The sequence below is a fragment of the Podarcis muralis genome, chromosome Z (genome assembly GCF_964188315.1).
Source record: "Podarcis muralis chromosome Z, rPodMur119.hap1.1, whole genome shotgun sequence".
Taxonomy (NCBI): Eukaryota; Metazoa; Chordata; class Lepidosauria; order Squamata; family Lacertidae; genus Podarcis; species Podarcis muralis.
In genome coordinates, this window is record NC_135673.1 from 30957292 (window position 1) to 30973328 (window position 16037).

The following is a 16037-nucleotide window of genomic DNA, read 5'->3' on the forward strand; positions in this document are numbered from 1 at the left end:
CGCAGAAGTGGGTCTACAATATAGTTCTACAACACTACCAGCTTGCGCAGTATGTTATTTATATTCTGCCTTTCATGAAGACTCAAGCCAGAGAGATACAGAATACAGTGAAAGTTCCTCAGAAGCGTTTTAACATACTGTGTCACTTCCACATATATCTACCATACACATTACCTTTCTCAATGCACTACCTACAGCTGAGATGATCCCATATTATGTTTCTAAGATTTTTAACGTCATTCAAGAAAAACAGTAAGCTCCCCCGCAAAGGTTCACATCAATTATTTGTACAACAGGTTTATTCAAACAGATTAACTTTATTTTACAATGCATCAGTGTAATTTTAAAACAGGAAGAAGCTGTTTCTCTTAAAGGTTTTACATAAAGGCAACAAAAATAAGAAAATTAACTGCTACCAACTAATTCTGAAACATGCACAATTAAGTGAACATTGACATGTGCCTGGAAAAAATATTAGGGGAGCCCTTCTCAGATAGCAGGCCCTGGCAAGTGAGGACATGCCCAGGATAGCCCAACTTCTGCAGCACAGTGGATAGGGCATAAAGCAACACTCACCTATGTTGCTGTTGAAAATTACCTCATTACAGAAAAAAAGCATTAGTAAAAGAACAGCACAGAGGGAGTGGCAAAGTGCCACCCTACTTTAGGGAGTTGCCTCAGTTCTTCAGTAGCATATAAACCTGGGGAGGAGGAACGTTTAAATGTCCTATGGCTGCTGTAACCAGCACAAATCAGTGTCCATTTCCTATATAATTTGTTCTTGTCCTATACTCCCAACACACAAGGATGAAGACAGCCAAAGTATCTTGTCAGTTTGAGGTCTTGGGGCAGCATATGTAGAGTATCCCATTGGGACTGCAATCTTGCCTTGCCCACCAATATTTCAAACAGCAGCCCTTTATTTTTAGTGCAAGATCCCATAGAAGCTTTAGCTCCCAGGTAGAGTCTGCCACAAAAATCACTCCAAAGTGTCCAGGAGTGCACTCAGCATGCATACAAGCTTTGAAATGGCATCCAATTGCATTTGCGCAATCTACCAGCAGCTGACAAGGATGTGAAACTCCTGTATGCAATTAGGGCAATGTATGACAGGAGTGGGGGGGGGGGAGAGAGGGGGAGAGAAAGTATTTGATGGGTCGATTCCAGGGGAATTTTGAGTAAGCCTTAAGCAGTTCTTTTCAGCCTTCCCCCTGCCCCTCCCCCAGATCAGCAGATGAAGATCTCTGTGTTGTTTTCTGGCCTGTCATCTGACTTTACTCATTGCCTGTTAAGAACCCTCCCCTCCCCACCCCACCCCATTCAGAATCAAGTTGACTAATAGCCTATGTTGTGCATTGTGCAAGTGCTCTGTTACAGGGCTTTGTTCACTGGAGCAATATTTTAGCCCCTTCTCACTGACCCTGCAGGTGGAGCCTGAGCCGAGCACTTTTTCCAGACTGAAAACGTTCCAAACCAAGCAAGAGAAAAAACACTTAACACTACAGAGCAGATACATTACAGCAACATCGAAACATTACACACTTGGCAATCACCCAAGTCACAAAGTAGAGCCCACCAGTGTGCACATCAGGTGGCCACAGGAGGCTCCTCCAAGGACAAGTCACAGCCTGACATGAGTTTAGGAAAGGCACCACTGGGAAAGCAATTGTGGGAGGAGCTGATCACATGCATCTGGGCTACATCTGGGAACCCATTGGCTTCAGTGGTCCCACCCACATTGCCCCCTCAAGGGCCAAAGGATGAACAGGACAAATGACCATCAGCTCTCCCCTCCTCCCAGGAATCAGGACAGTAAAGTGCAAAGCATGGTAATACAGAAGTATGTTTAGACCCTCCCAATGTCAACCACTTTCCTTACCTCTTGGGAAGCCTTGCAATTAAAAGACAAAACTCCCTTCAAGTAGGTAGGTTTAAAAGAAAGATGCCTCCCTCTGGCTTGGGGTCCCACACAGGCCCTTTTGGGGTGATAAGGCAAAAAGACCTGAGTGTCCTGGAAGGATGAAGAGCAAGGAGGTCCATGTTTGTTTTATGAGGGTCGTTCCTTCAGAAATTCTTGCTCACGTGTGCTCTCATGTAGACATGTTCCAACAGCTACTTGTGGACACAATATGGCCACGAGAGCCCACCACAAGCAGCTGACACAATGATGTAAATTATGACCTGTGGAGAAGATACAGTCACTTTAGTGTGCATGACAAAATGTGCACACTGCCCAATAGTTGTAAAGAGAGCCACTCTACATTTCAACCAAGGTTGCCTTAAGTTTCCCTCTTGCTTGGGGGGTGGCTGTTCAAAGGCCATATTTGTCACTTCTGGACAAAAAGTAAAATACTGGAATCCAGGAGTTTAAGGGTACCAAAGGCACTCAGAATTATACAGACCTATTGCTTAATTCATCCTAGCTATAACGTTCCTTCCAAAAGGCCTGGAAAGAATGGGGGCATAGGAGAGAGATAAAGGGCACCAGCCACAAGGAGGGAAAGTACTGTAAAGGACTACACAGAATACCCCAAGAATTCACCTTTGCAGTGCAGGACAGAGAGAGGTAAACATCAGTTTATTTCATTTTACACTGAGATCTAGACTCAAGTGTAACCCCCCCCCCCCAATGTCTGATGTGAACAACAACTTACAATGGATACTATGGTGATTATGATGGTGAGCTTGAGGTTCTTCATGCACATCGCTCTAGCCAGGTTTCTGCTGGTTGTTTTGAAAGTGACGGACTATGGGAAAAGCACAGACGAGATGCATGCTATCAGACTTCCAACACCATCTTAGCCTTTTGTAAAAGTCCATGCCAGTTTCTCCCTAGCCATCCCCCCAGTGTTAGAAACTGAGATATGAAAGCTAGGAGCTAAATGGCACCAATAATCCTAGGTTATGGGTGCAACAACGGAATGTCTAGGCATGCTTTTTTATAACAAGAATACAAAGCTAAACTGAATAAACTACGTACAGCTAAAATATTATGTTCATTTTTCCCATGGTCTAGTCCTTCCCCTGCCCACCCCCCTAATATTCTCAAGAGGGTCTCTTCTCCAGTCTTCAGAGAGTAGCTGGAAGTGGGGAGACAGAAAAAGCTCCTCCTTTCCTTCCACTGCTGTTTTAATCTGAAATCTTAGGTGCAGTACTGCACCCAGAGCTCAGAAACTGCTAGTGCTAATGAAATTCAGCCGCTAAATGTGCCTATAACAATGTGAGTTTTGAACACTGCATCCCCTGCAAAGCTTGCCCAGCTATTACTTGGTTTTGCAATTCAGCCTCAACATATAAGAATAGGCAAGTTTTAATTTGCTTCCAATACACTCAAATGAACTTTTAAGCAGGTCTAGTTGTCATTACTCTCCCCTAGAATAAGCAACTGTTCTGCAAGGATCACTCCCCCCAGAAAGATGCCTCAACCATTAGAAGCACCTGGTCTCAGGGTCAGAACCATTGATTGGGCCCTGTTTTGCACACTGGAGAATTTGAACTCCACTTGGGAATCTATAATCCATTCACAAATTACAGCAAAAAGTGATCCTGTTCATTAGTCTGGTTCTTCTTTTCTGATCCTTGTGATAATTTCCTATGTCCTGAACCGATAATGTTCTCAATCTCTTCCTACTGTGCACCATGCAATGGCTTTCTCACCCTCAACTTGCTTTTCACATAGGACAAAAAACAGCCTAGCACCAGGATAAATTCTGGCATGAGGGGGGGGGGGTCATTACACTGTCTTGGTCTGGAAGCTTCTCTAGCCTGGGCTTTAGAGAAATCCTCAAAATGCACTCACTCTTCACTTCTCTTAGTTTTATTTCCGAACACACATTTCTAATTTACACTTGGACTATGGAGGGTCTAGCTATCCAAGGACAGCAGCTGGCAACCTCCACGCTGCTGTTTTGGTCTGCCAAGCTAAAGTTCTGCTAGGTTAAACAGCATCCTATCAAACATTAACTAATTTTGTTCTGAACACCTAGGTTAGAAGGTCTTGTGTGACCCGAGAACATGCAACGTATGTTCTAAGGAGTGGCTGCTCTGAGAAAAAGCATCACCCGATTTGCTCACCTCCCAGCCCCACATCTGTATGCTACTTCTTTCAAAGCATTTTCTTAAGATGGAAACACAGCAAAAGCCTCTGAGGGCTGGGAAGTCTTCCCTTTTAATCCTGCCTTTTTTGCATGTGTGTTATACTTACCCTAAAAACCCAACCAATTCCGCTGCCAATTTCAGAACTTACCGAATCCACAAGATTTTCAGTTTTGTCTATCAGCAACTCCAGCTTTTCTCCCCTTTGGGCCACCAGATCTGGGATGAAGAAAGGCTGCAGTGAGAATCCAATGGGGAGGAAACGCCTCCTTTCCTGCTGTTAGCTAAACAGGCGGCTTACCCTCAAGACCACAAACAGTGGCCGACTGCATGGGCATTGTACTCTTGATCTCTGGGGCAGGTATGTGGTGGGTTTTACCCTACCTCAGAGCAAGATCTGCAACAGCAGAGCACAAGGCAAAGGGGCTAGCAGCATAAGGGTCAGCTCCATGCCAGGTTCAGGGCGATGGCAGACTGCAAGTAGAACAAGCAGCTTGTATTTTGTCCTATGCAACCTTTTTGCCAGGTGAGTCAGCTGTACAAGAGCTGTGCAAGAGTGTGACAGCCAACACAGAGAGCCATCCCTCCTTTCCCATACTGATCTTTCCCACAACAAAGCAAGGTCCAGGCAGAAGCGCAGCTATGCTACTGCAAGAAAGGGACTCTCATCACACCCAAGCCGTCTCATCCTCAGTACACATGCAGGACCTTGCACCATCTTTATGCCAATGAGCGCTACAATACCTATGTTGCGGACCATGATCCCTTTCAGCTCGTCCACCTGGGCCTGTGTCTCTGCCACCTGGTCAGGGCCCTTGTTCTCTGAGTGGTACTTCTGCATGAAAGGAAGAGCAGATGTAACGAATTTCTGGTTCTTGCTTAATTTGATGAAGCAAGAGAAAGTAAAGTCTCTGTAGAGCAATCTGAAAAGTCCAACAGGATCCTCTCATAAAAGGAACTATCCTCAGCATTAAGAGCTGGGCAGGGTGACCCTCAGCTCCACTTTAGTTGCTTCTTCAGCCCTCAGAACAAAATTCATCTCTGTGCTTTCCAGTACTGTAACTTAAAGAAGGTTTCCCTCTACTGGCTGATCTGAGATTTATCTACTCAGCATTTAGCCCCAAAATTCCTAAGCTATGTTTCAGGGCAGACCAGCACCATAAGTCCGGAATACCAACCAACAGAAGAATCTGCTTAAAGCATTGCTGCACAAGTTACTGCAATCAGGACAAAATAGAAATGCTCTCCATCTGAGGTCCAACCAACCCAATGATAGGAAGACTGCCTGTTTTGGATTGGATTTCCACTGAAATATCAGGTTGGGAGTGCTCCTGACGTCCAAGCAATGACAGTAGCCAGAATACTTTTGTTCAGGTTTGAATGTTGTGCCAGCTGTGCCTAACCCTGAAGATCATGGAGCTTGCAAAAGTCACACATGCCTTTGTTACAGCTGGGCTGAATTAATATTAACATACCCTCTATGGGGCTACCCATGAAGATCATCAACCAGTCCAAAATGCTCTGCAAGTGTTCTGACTGTTGTCAGGTTTGGGGAGCATGCTATTCCCAAACTGTACTAATCACGCTACCTACTTGTTCATTTATAGGTGCAATTCAATGAGTCAGTCATTGTCCTTAATAGCTTAAGCTACTACACTTAAATAACTACACAAACAATGAAACCATATGAGCTCCAAGATAATTTCATGAGGTTCCTACTTCAGAGTTCTGCCATCGCCTTGAATGGCTTCTTTTGCTGCATGCTTTCAATTTGTCTGCTGCATAGGATTCTCCTTGTTTTTGTCTCAGTTCTTTTCAGTGTTAGCTTTAGGTCAGTTACTGCTTTTTCACTTTTTATGGGTTTGCCTACAATTCTTGATCTAAAAGACTGCTGTATTGTTTTTATTAATTCTTTATGTTAAGCTACCTTGAGCACCTCAGTTCTGGAGGTGGAAAGGCAGAATCCAAGACTCTTCCTCAGAAACACAACGATGCAGGTTCTTCTAAGAGCAGAGTTTACCCCCTTTTACTATAATGCATGCAAAGAAGCTATCTTTTGAGGTTGAATAAAAATTCACTGCCAATTTTAAATAAAAGAAGTGTGTCACCAGTATTAGAAGCCTGGGGAGGCCCTGATCTTGCTACAGGATAATTAGCCAAGCACAGACCTATTCCCCAACATCAGGTGCTCTATAGTTGAATGCTGTGTCCAGCAGACAGACATCAATGAACCTCACCAGCTGTGCAGCCAGAACACTGGAAAACTCGCTGTTCATGGCATATGGCAGAGCTGTTTGTGCACGGGAGCCATAGGTGGTCTGAAACCGCTTCTTGATTTCATTCAGGAACGTGAAAGCTCTGGAACGCTCAAAGTCCTAAAAGGAGAACAAATTCATCAGAGCAACAAATGCACTTAGGATAGGTGCATTAACAGCTATGAACTGTGACTGCAAAACAGAAACTCAGTGTACTTGGGCAGTACAGTGGTACCTTGGTTTAAGAACAGCTTTATGAACAACTTGGATTAAGAGCGCTGCCAGCCTGGAAGTAGGTGTTTTGGTTTGTGAACTTTGCCTTGGAAGCAGAGCATGTTTTGTTTCCTGTTGAGTGTGTTCCATTTGTAAATTGAGTCCCCCGCTGCTATGGGAAAGTGCAACTTGGTTTAAGAATGCTTTGGTTTAAGAAGGGACTTCTGGAATGGATTAAGTTCGTAAACCAAGGTATATCTAAACAGGAGGTGCTGGGGACAAACCACAGGGGCACCTGGTTGGGCACTGCTGGAAGATGGGGCCCACAACAACTTTTGTTCTCCAAACAAAATAACCTCAGAACACTGTCACAGCAAAAATTGCCAGAAAGCTATTTAAAGCAGAAAGATGGGGTACAAAGCAAAAGCAAATTCTCTCACTAGCCACACTAGAGTCTTCGATGCAAACAAGACACAAGCAAGTAAGCCTGCAAAGACCTAGATAGAGATGAGAGCTGGAGGGGAAGAAGCTGCAGGTGGAAAAAGGGCCAATATTTTTTCATGCAGCCAAGTATGCACACTTCTTAAACCTTAACTACAAGGCCTGGATTGCACTGCGGGGGCAGTGTTGCTACATATATTCAGGGTGTAAAATAAGATCCAGCCCAGGGGTGACTAACCTGTGGCCTTCCAGATGCTGATGGACTTCATTTCCCACCAGCCCCAGCTACCATGGCTAAGAGTCAGTGATGCCGAGAGTTGTAGTCCAACAACATGTGGAAGGCCATAGGATAGCCACTGCTGGTCTAGACCTTGCTCTACATAATGAAGATATGTAGCAACTCTACAGTATTTGGGCCCCAGTGGGCATTTCCAGCAATCACCTTTAAAGAGCACAAAAATACATTTTTTGTCCTACATACTTACATCATCAGTGATGCAGAGGTATATAATCCGGTCCTGGCAGATGTAGTGAAACAGATAGCTAGAGGAAGACAAGATACCAGAACCATGTTTAAAGAAGTAGGTGGGTATAGATTTTGACATAACAGCTACTAGGCCATATGTTGCCATACACTCAATGGCATTTCAAGCACACAGGTCTAAGTTCGCACTAAATTCGTACATTAAAAAATTTCTTCTGCTGGTAACCAGACCCCATTAATTCAATGTCTCAAAGACAAGACAGCCAACCAATTCCTCAAAACATGGAGAAAGCTTGAAAACAAAATTACTTGAAAACAAAGCTATATTTACATGGTGCAAAGCCATTACTGAATAGCACAAAACACAAAGCAGAAACGTCAAACATAGCTACCTTTCCAACATGGATCCAAGCAGGCAAAGCTATTGCTAGCACATTTTCATTTCATACAGAAGTTAGAACTCCCATCCTGAGGTGGGGCACACCTACTTGGCATCAATCATGGAACAGTGTTATTTTACCCCAAAGCATGCCCTGGACTCAATCAGTAAACTGGTAGTTGGGAAGCTAGGAGATCATGAGAAGACTTCAACAGAATGAGAAACCCAACCATTTATAGTTCTTTGTAAGAACTGTGGATAGTGCAACTTCCCTCATGTGTTTGAATTAAATCACATGAATACAAACTCTTCTACAATAATGCAGGGGTGGGAAAGAAGAAGAAGAAGAAGAAGAAGAAGAAGAAGAAGAAGAAGTAGAAGTTGCCCATCTGACTGAGCCGCCCCAGTCACTCTAGGCAGCTCCCCACAAAAATGAAAAACACAATAAAACATTAAACATTAAACAACTTCCCTATACAGGGCTGCCTAAAGTTGTGCAGTTCTTTATCTCCCTGACATCTGGTGGAAGGGCATTCCACAGGGCAGGCGCCACTGCCGAGTTTGCCTTCTGCCTAGTTCCCTGTAAGTTTACTTCTCACAGTGAGGGAAGCACCAGAAGACCCTCGGAGAAGGACCTTAGTGTAGAGGCTGAATGATGGGGGTAGAGATGCCCCTTCAGGTATACAGGGCCAAAAGCCGCTCAGGGCTTTAAAGGTCAGCACCAACACTTTTATTTGTGCCCGGAAACTGTTTTCTGCCTAAGGGCCGTATTTCCTTCCAAGCCACCTTCCAGGGTTGCATGCTATTGGTGAGTACAGCCAGAGGCAAACATGTGGGAAGCAATACATGAAAATTTTACATTTATAGAGTAGGTTTCTACACACACTACTCTCCCTCCTCCATTCAGGTAGGCAAGAGACATTACCAGAGTTGAAGGACCTGTTCCAGCCAGGCAAAAACACTCAATAAGAGTGTGAAGCAGGGCTTGTGAGAGGCATGGCCTGGGGACAGCCCTCAGGGCTATATTTGGCCCCCAGGCCTGATATTCCCACCCCTGCAATAATGTATTATTAATTATTTATTATTATTATTATTATTATTCATAGTAGTAATAGCAGTAGGCCACTTTTCATCTGTAGATCTCAAGGCGGTTCACAACATAAAATTATAATATAAAAGAACACAAAATGCAGGTTAAAAATAAGAACAATTTTTTTTAGCAATCCCCCCTCCCACAACACAACTAAAATGGTATTGGATGTTAATTAGCCAAAGGCCTGGTTAAAGGGAACATTTCTGCCTGGCGCCTAAACATTTATTATGGAGGCACTAGTCAAATCTCTCTGGGAGGAGTATTCCACAAACATGGAGCTACTGCAGAAAAGTTCCCTTCTCGTGTTGCCATCCTCTGGACATCTCATGGAGGTGGCACATGAAAAAGGGCCTCAGAGGATGATCTCAAGGTCCAGGCAGATTCATATGGAGAGAGGTGGTCCTTGAGATATTGATAGCATCAATTCTCTTTGATTGAATAACATTTATGTTTACAAAAAGTAAGCAGATTCAAAACTCCAGGAGACAGAACTGAGAACAGTAGTTCATGAAAGGAGTCTCCTCTTTAGGTGATTTGTTCCAGTGCTGCTAGATAATCACACAGTCATATACTGATCAAGGCAGGCCTGCCCCTAACCACTGCTCTTGTTGGAGAACATAACAGAATGGATCTGGGAAGCATTCCTAGATCAGCAGCATATCACCTGGGACCATCACACCAAGCTTTTCATGAGCAACCACCACCATCCCATCCCACTTTATTTCCTCATCTGCAACAGATCCATTTCTCCCACCCTGCCATTTCCTTTCTCCCCAGAGTAGTACTCACTTTCCATGGGAGTAGGTGAGTTTGTTGTTCTCAGAGGGTATTTTGGCCAGGATCTGCTCCGTCACCTCCAGGAAGTTTCCTCCACACCAGGCGTGTTTGGCCAGGATCGTGGAGCCCCTGGCTACAACTGCAAACAGGATAGCCATGGCTGTCGGCTGGCTAAAAAGCAAAAAAGCAAAAAAAAAAAAAAAGCATAAGAAAACTTTTGCCTATCAGAGCAAAGCACCCACCCACCCACACCTCAGCCGCCGCCCCATCTTCTTAAGTGTGCAGCCAAGAGCAAAAGAAACACACAGCAACAGAGCACTGGTGCTTCCGCACTTTTCAGATATCTTGAAAACCACAGCCAGTTTTAACTATCATCAGCAGAAATCCACATTTTAGATAAGCAACATCACAAGAGCTGCTTGCAACAATTATCCCCCCCCCTTTCCCCTCACCCAAAGTCTGCATCACTTGCATTCACTCCTAAGAGCTTTGCATTCTGAAATTGATAGTTCTTGCAGGACACAAGGAATAGGGGACCAAAATGAGAACATCATTGTTACTGCAGGTGGAAGGAGGAGGAAGAAGATGCTCAGACATGCAGACACCTCTATTGAAGAGAGCTGGCACTAGGCACCATTCAAGTAAAACGAAAGGCAACAGCCCCACAGAGCATCATTCTATTTGATAATCCTTGCCTATGTGGCAATCCAAGTGGAGTTTGACTAAGGACTTTCTGAGTTCTCTGCAAGAACTCGTCTAAGTATTTGAGGGAATCTGAAAGTGATTGGCATACTGCCCTTTTTAGAATTGTTTTGAGTAACATAAATGCATATGGCATATTGCCTTAAATGAGAGTCACATGTTGTCATTCCATTGCAGGTTGTATAGCTAAACAAAGTCCTCTCCAGGTCTTTTAAGAGGTTTGTTCACATGTTACTGGTGCTATGTGGAGGTCATGTTTCACACAGTAGTGGGTTATTAGTGGGTTCCTCTACACACACCAAGAACTCCTGCCTGGGGGAGGTAAACAAGAAAGGGGTCTGTCCATCTAGCTCAGTATTGTTCATCCTTGAGACATGCAGAGAATTTTTCTGCAACTTTCATGGTGCAGATGCTCAATTATGTATATTTACAGGCAAGTGCAAGGTCCAACTCAGTGTACAGTAAATACCACATCATCGTACATATTAACTAGTCAGGAGGACACAAATTTACATGTTATGCCTTAATCTGCTCAAACTCATATTTGTTGACCTAGAAACTTCCCCACAAAGTCTACTTTTTAAGGATTAAATTAATACTGGCTGTTGTCCACAAAGTATTGACTCTAAAGCTCCCTATGAAAAATGTGAATATATGTGACACTTCAACTGGCCTACAAAGGAATTTATAGCCTGCAACTAATGTCAATTACATGCCTACCAGTGGTAAATACGAAGCAGTGCTATTCCAGCTTCAACAACAGTTCTCAGTCACCCCATGGCAGGAACAAAACACCAGGTCATCCCCAGTGATTGTGTGTGTGTGTGTGTGTGTGTGTGTGTGTGTGTGTTGTGTGTGTGTGTTGGTAAGCAAAGGAGCACATGATTCAATCCAACTAGCCACCTGACTACCTCAAGATGCTTATGGAACCAAACATTTGGCACAGAAAGGAAAACTCAAACAAAGAAGCAGTCATAGGAGCAGTGAGCTGTAGGTCCCTAGATAGTGAATAAATTTCAGTTTCCTATAGATACTGCATACATTAGAATTTCCACATGGAACAATCACAGCATTCCTCTTTCCAAAGGTTTTGCAACTCCAACCACTGAAAGCTAGAGCAAACCTAAAGTGACATTCCAGCGCTGCTCAGAGATTCCCATTATTTGTTTCCATTGGAATTCAGTTCCTTTAAGAAGGGGGGGAGAGTAGGAGAGCCACTGAGTACCTCTATACCTGGACCAACCTAACTTAGTTTGCAACTACAGATCACATTACATCCATCCTTAAAACCATGGACATTTCTCTGTGCCACCTACACTCACGTTCCACACTCTGTGGGTATTCAGCATACATTTTCCTCTCGCTCATCTTCAAACTGGTGAGACTAAACTGTCTACTTTAACTGTTCTCCTCAAGCATGTTGTTTCCAAATTCACACCATCATCCTGTTCTTCAGAACACTGTTAGAAGAATTTCTTATTTTTTCTCATATTTTTGAGTGTTGGAAAGGAGCACTTCACCTTCAAAGTGAATGTACCTTTGCAATAAATGCAATAAATGTATACAGAACAACAAGTTAAATGCTGGATTGGTGAGTAAGCTAACCTTGTTATTGTTAAGTCTTGTCAGTCTTAATTAACTGCACAGTTTAAAAACAATAATAATACAGATTGCTCCAGGTGGAATGAGATGCCAACTAGAAACCATGCTGGAAATCTGCAGAGCTGCTTTCAGAGCTTGCCTCCAGGACAGAAAAAGCAAGCATTTTTGAATACAGCAAAGAAACAATCAAGCTGCCTTCACTACTCTTTAAGTGATGTATTAATTTTTGCCCTCTGCCAAAGCTTTAAGGAGAGGAGCTCTGGTATTCAAGAATGCTCAGAAGTCCCGGGCATGGCGAAAAGGCACACAATCTGATCTAGAAGACCCTCCTCATCTCCTAGATGTAACAGGCAAAAGTCACACTTGCTCAGTGTAAGCTTTGCCTTTTTTAATACTATCCATTCCCCATGCTGTTGACCTTGTGTTGAAAAGGTTCAAAAAGTCCCAGGTTTTATTCAACCCTGCTTCTTGCACAAAACCGCACAAATGTAAGACAGTTTAATATGGTATCTCCCAACCACTTCCTAGCTCCCTATCTTGCTAAAGGCAGCAGCTGTTGCTCAACTTGATCCAGCCAAGATGCATGCTTCCCCCAACAGTTTAAATGCCTTCTCTTTGCCTGGCCAACATCACTTGTTTTCTTTTGTTTGTGTTCTAGACCCATATTAAAGTCCAAAGTTCCTTCCAGTCCTTTCCCCTTATTCAGCACAACTGAAAGTCCCCACTCATTGCTTGCACTGGGTGCAGATGTTACCTTCTCAATTAAGTTTTTCAGTTTGGAGGATGTTGCATGATTATTTAAGCAGACTGCAATATACTGTTGCTGAGAAAATGCAATTCTTTCTGTCCGCTTAGCAGGGGCCATTTGATGTGCTGCATGGTTGTGCAAGTCAGACATCTATGGGAAAGTACCCATGACAACACTGAAAATAAGCTACATATTTCCACCACCCACCCCATTCTGCAATTACAGTCTGTGCTTCACATATCTGCAAAGAGAAGTTTCACAGAAAAGTGGACACTGACAAGTCTCAAAGCAGAAATGTAGAGAAGTGTCAGTTTTTCTGCTGCTCAGAATCTACAGACTTTGCCTTGAAAGTTCAGCTGGACTTGCTGCCCACCTTGAATGTCAGTCACACATCACACCTAATTGTTATCAACTTCTCCTCCACATTTCCCAATCCTGCCTGGCAGGTGCAACGACTGGACTAGGACTAGGGGCTGTACCCAGATTCAAATTCTACTCAGACATGAAGCTCACAGAATGACTTTGGACTAGTCATTCTCTCACAGGCAAACCTATCACATAGGTGTTTTTTTTAATATAACAGCAGGGATAAAGGCCACATATACCACCTTGAGTTCATTGGAGAAAAGGTGAGATATAAATATAATTTTAAAATTAACAGATTTGTGACTGGCAGAAATGTGGTAACTGATACTTTCACTAGCAATAATTCAGGCTCCTGAATGCACTGTTCAGCACAAATAGGCTGTTACTACCTCTCTGGGATCCAGATAAATTATTATAATAGCCTCTTAAGGAAGTGCTTGTTTCGGTGATGTTGCCTCAGAGTATTTCCAAATCCTTCCTCAAAATCTTTTCAATGAAAGCTTCAGTTGAACCCCTCCACTAATACTAAGCTTAAGTAGATATAACTAGACTGAACACTCATTCTTCCTATTTACCCTCAACTCAATCTCACTTCTTTTCCTATATTCATTTACTGTGCAAAATGTAAATTGCAAACTCCTTGGAAGAAGAACTTGTCTTTTTTGTACTTCATAAGAGGTGCCATGTTTACCAAGAAAGAAAAAAACTTGCTGGTTTGTAACACTTGAAAGTTATGAATAAATTCCATGAAAACATAGTCTGATCTTTTTTACCACTGCCTCCATCTTCCTCCAAGATTCTATGCTGTCTTCTTTCTCCCTATCTTTCCTTTTTGAGAAATTTTAATTTTGTCACTGCAGGGGCCTATCCTTTTATGCTCTGTCAAATAAGATGTGCATTGAGAAGGGCCCTATCTAAACTTGCCTCAAAAGTGTGGCATGTGAGATAGGAAGCATTTCTTTCTGCTTATCATTACAATAATTTCCAGAAGTGTACCTGTATTAGTCTCATACAAAAAACACTAACAACGAAAACAGTTACTCTATGGCGCTATAGAGACCAATGCATTTAGTACTGCATATGCTTTCACAGTCCATAACCCACTTTACTATTTCAGATATTTCTCAGCTGCCTTTTGTGACTATTGCCTTTCCAAAGCAGCTTGGCATTAATAACAAACACACAACTTTGCATATATAATGCAAATTGCAATAATAATAATAATAATAATAATAATAATAATAATAATTCAATCAACACCAACTAAAACCCCCAGCAGTCATCATAACGATCATTATCTGATGGATGATGATCCAGGAAGCTTCTGTCACAATGTCAAGACACACAAAACACTTCACTGCAACTGCTCATCATACTGTTGTAACAACAAATAACATTCGCTTTCATAAAACTAACTCCACCTTTAGCTGAACACACTTCCACTAACTATTGCATTCAGTGGCGTAGCGTGGGTTGTCAGCACCCGGGGCAAGGCAAGTTATTTGCGCCCCCTAACCCATGGATTTTCGCCCCCTAACCTGTGGATTTGCCCTAACCCCAGATGTTGTGCCCGGTGTGGCCGGCCCCCCCTGCACCCCCCACGCTACGCCACTGATTGCATTGTAACGAGCGGCCAGCACTTAATAAGACAAAAAGCACTTCCTTTTTTCTTTTAGGCTGTGCACACAATGTATATATTTAAAGCATATTACTCCCCCCTCCAAAAAAAAAAATCCTAGTGAAGGATAACAACTATAGTGTGTTAAGGATGCTGGGAACCATAGCTCCCTGAGGCATAACTTACAGTCCCAAGGATTCGTGGGGGTAGGGGATTATGTGGGTTAAGCAGCCTGGTATCCTCACCCTAGATTTCCTACACGCCCTTTGATCAATGGACAGAAGATATGACAACTCTTGCAACATACGAACGGGCTGCTTTTAGATAAGATTCTGTGGATAAATAGAACGACAATTTGGAATGCATTTACAAAAATTATAACGACTTGTTAATAATTTTACATTTGCTGGGATAATGGTACTACCTTATATACCCATATATCGTATTGTATCATAATTTCAAGTGTGTTATTGCGGTTTTATTTCTTACTGTAATTTCCACAATAAAATATACATATGTTTAAACACACACACACACACACACACACACACAGAGAGAGAGAGAGAGAGAGAGAGAGAAACAGTGAATTGTATCCCAATCTCAAGCTACGGTGGACGTGGTGAGAAGCAACGACCCCCTCCCTTTATTCCCATAGAGAGAGGGCAGGGGGTGCAAGCGCCCCTCAACACACACACAAAGGGAGGGGGCAGACCGACCCTTCCTTGAGGGGGCGTTGTCATAGCGACAGCTGGGGTGGGGGCGTTTCTACCCTGAAGGGAACTCACTGCTCCCTTCCCTCTCGGCAGCCACAACCAGGCCTCGTAGCAGGGAGGGGGTGAGGAAACGAAGGTGACTCCCCACCCTCCGCAATCCCCACAACAACAACAGCAACAACAACAACCAGGCGACAACCGAGCGCCCGCCCGCCCGTTCCCTACCTGCTTGGGAGCCCACCCGGAACCCCGTTTCTCTTCCCCGTACCCGCGTCGCGTCTCTCGGAGGACAAGCAAACACAGCACGTGAGCTTCCGCTTCTGACCGCAGCGCGGGATTCTGGGAAATGGAGTTCTACTGCCACCGACAACAGCCAAAGCAAACACGGAGGGAGGGCGGAAACATTCATAAACGCACACCCCGCCCCCGTGTTCTTGTTGCCTTCCGTTGGAACGCATATCGGAAGTACGGCAGCAGAGCCGGCTCCGGATTGGGTCAGCGGATGGCAGTTCCCGCCTCCTGATATCTATTAACCCCTTGGCTGCCGCCGA

At 43.7% G+C, this 16037-nt stretch overlaps 1 protein-coding gene across 4 annotated transcripts; it reads right to left on the minus strand.

The window, feature by feature from the left end:
* Positions 1-297: 297 nt before the first annotated feature.
* VAMP7 (vesicle associated membrane protein 7) lies at positions 298-15869 on the minus strand. 4 transcript variants are annotated; one of them, XM_028714890.2, is made up of 9 exons: positions 15712-15822; positions 15019-15105; positions 9750-9908; positions 7490-7547; positions 6333-6470; positions 4840-4930; positions 4247-4314; positions 2655-2747; positions 298-2181 (listed from the first exon to the last, which is right to left on the minus strand). In XM_028714890.2, the coding sequence occupies exons 3-9, from the start codon at positions 9893-9895 to the stop codon at positions 2113-2115; spliced, it is 663 nt and encodes a 220-aa protein (XP_028570723.1). In that variant the 5' UTR covers positions 9896-9908; positions 15019-15105; positions 15712-15822; the 3' UTR covers positions 298-2112. The 4 variants fall into 4 exon arrangements, with proteins under 4 accessions (XP_028570723.1, XP_028570727.1, XP_028570725.1 ...); XM_028714894.2 differs by lacking the exon at positions 15019-15105 and having other exon boundaries at positions 15755-15869; XM_028714892.2 differs by lacking the exon at positions 15019-15105 and having other exon boundaries at positions 15712-15868.
* Between the last annotated feature and the right edge of the window lie 168 nt (positions 15870-16037).